We start from the raw sequence: 6,000 nt of genomic DNA, 5'->3' as shown, positions 1-6,000 counted from the left end.
GAAGATCAAATCACTACTTAAGTATAGCAATGCTATGACCATTTTAATCACTTTGCATTATAATACATTTTGGGGTTTTTTTGTTCTAATTGTCCTTTCTTGTAAAAAATTGTGTACAATATCTGTTTAATTTACTTATTTGTTCTTGTGAATGCTGTTTATCTGATGCTATGAGCCTGTGATGCTGCTGCAAGTAAGTTTTTCATTGCACCTGTGCACACATGGACTTGTGCACATGACAATGAACTCAATGCGACTTTGATCAAAAAGAGTTTAAATCCTTAAAGAGGATTTGGTAGATGAGATACAGAGAAACTATCTTCCCATTTCAAAAGCTATAATTTTAAATTAAACCCAGCCAATTAGGAGGCATTTCATCCACACAGAGCCGATGGGAATCTGCAACACTACTTTATCCCCACTCTCACCCAAGAACACTGGATGCCAGGGGTCACATATGACGAGTAGATGTTTATCGTGCAAGGGTATCAAGGAATGCAAGGGTGCAACAACAGTGAGGGTGCAGTCGTTTAGTTACTGGACTACTAATCCAAGGAGCAGAGTTCAAATCCCACCAGCCCAGCTGTGGAACTTTCAACAAGAGACATTGGTAAGAATGATCACAAACTAGAGGACTATTGGAGGAACATGTCTGGATCAATATTCTCCTTCAAGGTACTGTCATCTGTATCCAGTCTGGTCTCTTCACAAATCTACTGATGTAGTTGACTCTGAAGTGGTCTCTGCTCAAGGGCAGTTAGAGATGGGCAACAAATGCTGGCCTTGCTGGAGATGTCCAGATTCTGAATAAGCAATAAAACAAATGGGTTTGAGGTATGGATCATGATATAACTGCAATAGGCTCGAGGGCTTGAAACACCTAGCCCTGTTGCCAGGGTCAGGGGACAGCAGACGCAAAAAATCCTGGAACGATTTAGGAAAAACAGCCAGATGAAGACAGGTCCAGGTATCCAAAATCCCCAAACCAGAGAGGCTGTGAAAGCATCCACAATGGGGATTGGACACAGATTATCCAAGTTACTCCCCTTTTAACTTCCATCATAGGTCGTCCTGTGGGAAGGATCTGTGCCCTTCCTACATGCACCCACCTCACTCCATTACATTTCTTGAGCTCAAAGGAGCTCCTGGTCTTCCCAGGATTACCCAGGACTCTTCCCACCTCAGCCCTGCTTCGTCAAAATAGCACCTGGCAGTTCTACAGACACAAAAGTAAGAGCAATATTTTCAGAATATTCTGTCTTTATTCAACAGATACATAGTCAATTTGACCTAATTTAACTATTCTTTTATTAAGCAAAACAAAATATAACCCAAGGCAACATTTGAAATGAGAGTTATCAACTTGCAACCTGGAAATTAATAGATCATTCTCCTTCCTGGCTGGAGCAACACGAGGTTGAAATCACGGTGGGCAAGAGGAAGGTTAAACCTACTGACACGCTTCTGTGCAGATCCTTTGTCCCCCATTCTAATGAAGTCTTTAGGTTGTTAACAAGTTTAACACCTAGGATACAGCAACAGACTATTATTATACCTTATTAGTCATAATGAAAACAAATCTTAATTCAAAGAGGTATTGTTAACTGATCAACATCTGGTCAGTCTATGACTCAATCCTATGCCATCCTTATGCAACTGAGGCAACGTTGAAGTCCAATATGAATACCTTGGTACAAAGGGTGGGACAATCTAGATCTCCTGTCTGGACACTCAGGTGTTTCACTAAGTGAGCCTTCTACCCCTACTGAATGAAATCTTTCTTAATGACCACTCTTGTGAAGTCCCTTGGGACATTACACTCACAAAGATAATGTCCCTTGGGACATTACAGGTGCTATATAAATACAGGTTGTTGGTGCTGTTGTTGTTCAGTCAGGACTTGTCTTTTTACGAGGAGCATTCCATTAGTGACTTGGGTACCTCATCAATGCTCATTATCAAGAAAGGATGTTGTAATGTTACCAAGGGGACAATGTTTATATTCTTGTTCCTCAAAAGGGTTTTGATTATCGTCTACCAACTAACGTGTTTTTGTGTGTAAGAGAAGAATGTGCAGTGGGATGGAGATGCTAGCCTTGTGTTCGTTCTCCAAGGTGAGATGTTAGAGCTGGTGAATGAAAGAATTTCCATTTATCATAGATTGGACAGGAGAGTGGACTAAGAAACCAGATCATCCATAACCTTATTGAATGTGGGCTTGTTGGGTTTTATGGCTGATTCCTGCTTGTTTCTTATCTTCCCATGTAGATGAGATATGAAAAGGGAGCAAAAGTTCTATTAGACAACTCCATGACAGGGGTAGTCCAGGTTAGATACCATTCACCACTGGAGGACTTCACACAGGATGCAGCACCAAGGTCAAGACTGAGAGATGAGTGTTCTAGGCCTGTGGATTAGGCCACAAAGCAAAAGGTCCTTTTTAAAATAATTTTACCTTCATTTAATGTTTTTAAATTATTTGTAACTACTTTAGTTTTTTTTAAATCACAGTTCAATTTTAATGTCTTTTAAATATCTCTAAATGTCAGAGATATTTAAAGGTATTAAAATCCATGACAATTTTGACAACTGGCAAAGCTCCACCCACAGTTTTGCCTCTGTCAAAGCCCGTCAGGACATTCTGTGGGCAGGTCACATGAAATACATCACCTGAGGCCTCGTCACCATCTGACCCCATCACTGGACTCAAGCTCTGGATTTGGACCAGGTGAGTGTGGATGTGAAGGGACCAGAGGTCACAACTCTGGGCAACAAACCAATCCAGCAAGATCCAGCCCATAGAATGAGGTGGGTTAGAAGCCCACTTGGTCACCATTTATCTGCCAGCATTTAGTCCAATTTCCCTGTTCCCAGAGCTCTGAAAAGAATTCCCTTTATGTACGTATCCATTTCCCTTTACAAAGATATCATAGAATCTATCTCCCCACCCTTCCAACACTCAGGCCAAGTCTTTCATCTCACAAGCCACATCATATATAAAAGAAATCTCATCTCACCTCTGGTCCCAATGCAATTATCTTAAAGTCTGTGACCTCTGGTTACCTGACTTTTTGCCATGAAATCAGCTTGTACTTATTTACTCTAACAAACGCCTCGTAATTTTGAGCATGTCAGTTAACCCTCTTTGCTCCAAACACAGCTTCTTTAGTCTGGCCACATGACTAAAGTTCCCAACCCTCAGTTATTGCTTCAATAAAGCTCCCCTACAGAATCGAACTCGATGCTTCCAATGGAGCATGTCTAGTGATTGGAAAATGTTATAGCAAAAACTTCTAGTAATCAAGGAACTCTTTTTATGACTTTTAAAAATGCTATTCAAACTTTTATGATTTCTACATCTCCATTAATTTTTCATGATTCGGTTTACATTGTCTCTCCTCATTCTTCCTACAAAATTTCATCACTTCACACTACCTATGTATAAATCACACTGTTGGTGCACATGTAACGGGCAAATTTAATGTATCATTCATATCCCTTACAGCTAACACACAGACAAGATGGTTTACAATCTGGAGTGGGTTTGAGCTGACCCAGACTGGACTATGATACCCATACAAAAAAAAACAATTGTAATAAGGTCTCCTAGGTAGTCATATTATTGTAAGACAGGCATGTTTCAATGTTATTTCAGCTGTTTTTCTTAAGGAGAGTGACCTTAGTTGAAGTGCACTCAATGGGCGAGAGTTTTCCATCCCCTACCCAAATATCCTGAGTTGATTTGATGTGAAAGTGAGTCGTTAGCCATCCTTTGGAAACAGCTTGTACTCAGCATCTTGAGTAGAACTTTAGTTTGTATTCCCATCAGTAACGCTGAGACCAACTGTTGCACTGAAATCAGCTAACTAAGTTGAGTCTGGGGAAGAGATTTTGGCTCTTGCTCCCTATTGTTCTCTCTCACACGGCATTTTTCAAAGGGGCACAAAGCAAGGTATGTAAATTTGACGCATTGGATTCATTTTCCAACTCAGCTGGCGGGCCATCAACCAAAAAAATAAGCCACAAAAGTGAAGCATTTTTGAACTACAGGTCTAAGAGACCAATAATAAGACACTTCTAATAGTTACATGTGGCATGCTCATCTTTGCAAGTAGGTCACATTTAACTCACTAGCTTACACAATCACATGGAAAGCACTGACTATAGTGGCAACACACATATAGAAATGTCACCCAGAAAGATATTGGACTATACAAGTAAGCAACATATAACACATTGGTCCCACTTATGGGTAAAGCTACCAAATCAGTACCGTTGTTCACAAGTGCACTTCTTAAAGAATTCAAGCACCTAGACAATGAATCTCTGGAAACAGATCCATATCATTGCATTAGTTCCACTGCCTAAAACACCAAGCTGTTAAGAGCTTGTCAAAAATATTGCTTTAGAATATACAAAAATATTGGTTTTAAGACAATTGATTTGGTCCCAGTCTAGGTGGGATTAGCGAGTTCAAGGAAGACGAGGAATGTTTCCTCTTGACTCATTGGCTATTCCTAGTGAGAAATAAACCCAATGAATCTGGGAGGGTCTGATCGGTAATTGGCTCATTTTGTGTCCAAAGCTATTGGATTGTCAACATCTGAAGTCACGGATCCAAAACAGGCTTGGGCTTTCTGTGAGAATGCATTGCTTCTTCCTTATATCTCCCTGTGGAATCATCCTCAGCTGTCCAGCCCACATACAGCACCAATGGCAGTGCCTTTAACAGCTTTGACAGCAGTTCCCTGCACAGCCCTGTGGGCTCACAAACCTGTTCTGAATGCTTTGCAAATGCTTTTCTTCCATTGTGCTTCCTCGTGCTTTTTGTTTCAGGCAATTCCATATATCTGGTGCAAATACTTAACTACTCGCCTTTGGTTATGTGTTTTACATATGTCCAGAGCTAAATAAAAATATTATTTTGTTTTGTATCTGCAGTATATCTCCTCTTCATTTATTAATACTTCCCGTGGGAGTTTGGGCTCCAGGTTCGATGCTCTCTTTGACCCCCGTTGGGCAGCATCTCCATCTCGAACTGATGCCAACCGCTGCCCAGGATGTCTGGCTGCCCACTCCGCCAGATCTCGCGGATGATGCGTTCTCGCTCCTCCAACAACTGGGCTCGCTCCAGCTCCTCAGCAGAAGTGAAGACGTTCACGTTGGAGCTTGTGTGAGGCTGGTTGTGGTTGGCCAGGGCCAAGTCCGTTGCCGTGGGCGATCCATTGCCCACCTCCTCATCTTCGTCCTCCTCTTCGTCTTCCTCCTCGCTGTCGTCTTCCTCTTTCTTGCTGATGGGGCCAGTGGTTTCTGTGCGCGCGTGGCAGGAAATTCGTATCACGAGCAGGCAGAGTGTCAGGATGAGACCAAAGCACACCCCTGTGATGAAGTACAAGGCTGCCTTCTCTGGGTTTGCTGCAAGAAGAAAGTATTGCACAAAATTAGACCCAGTCATCGGTGCCAAGTTCCCATCAGTGACGAATGAATCCTGAACAGCATCACCAATTTCCATTCGTCTCTTAATGCAAACTTGCTAGAGCTCCCAAACAAATACCAAGAGACTGGTGAAAGCCTTTGCCTAATCTCAGGCCATTCTTTATGTTTTAGTGCGATGGCCCAAGTGGCAGGATCACGTATTATCAGGTCAGGGGTGGTGTTGCCAATTCCACAGTGAAGACCTTTCTGTTTGGCTCCCAATCACAACCCCCTCCCCACAGAGCTCACTACACTCGGGAGGCATCTCTATTTTGCCCAACTATTCCTATTGCCAATCCCATGTAAATGCTAAATTACAGGCTGAATTATGCTGTCAACTCACGCCCACATGAGGTCCATCTGAGGTTTTTTCCACGTCATTTTTGTGCATGGCTAACAAGGCCAGTAAATGGCTACTTCCAGTGTTGGAAAGCCAGTTTTGTAGTGATACCTCCCAATGAATGCTAATGTAGAGGTTAGTTAACAGGCACAGGCACGGTAGTGTAGCGGTTAGCATAACGCTAT

At 42.2% G+C, this 6,000-nt stretch overlaps 1 protein-coding gene across 12 annotated transcripts in view; it reads right to left on the bottom strand.

Annotated features, from left to right (window-relative positions):
* Positions 1–1,290: 1,290 nt before the first annotated feature.
* Positions 1,291–6,000, bottom strand: part of eva1ba (eva-1 homolog Ba (C. elegans)) — an 85,311-nt gene continuing 80,601 nt past the window's right edge. For all 12 annotated transcript variants that reach the window (XM_052036624.1, XM_052036630.1, XM_052036633.1 and 9 more), the window contains one exon: positions 1,291–5,415. In XM_052036624.1, coding sequence (XP_051892584.1) covers positions 4,961–5,415 — 455 coding nt within the window. In that variant the 3' untranslated portion in view covers positions 1,291–4,960. The remainder of the gene's footprint in view (positions 5,416–6,000) is intronic.

Source organism: Pristis pectinata, chromosome 22 (genome assembly GCF_009764475.1).
Source record: "Pristis pectinata isolate sPriPec2 chromosome 22, sPriPec2.1.pri, whole genome shotgun sequence".
NCBI lineage: Eukaryota > Metazoa > Chordata > Chondrichthyes > Rhinopristiformes > Pristidae > Pristis > Pristis pectinata.
The sequence above is the reverse complement of the archived record's forward strand: the minus strand, read 5'-3'. Positions and strand labels throughout refer to the sequence as shown.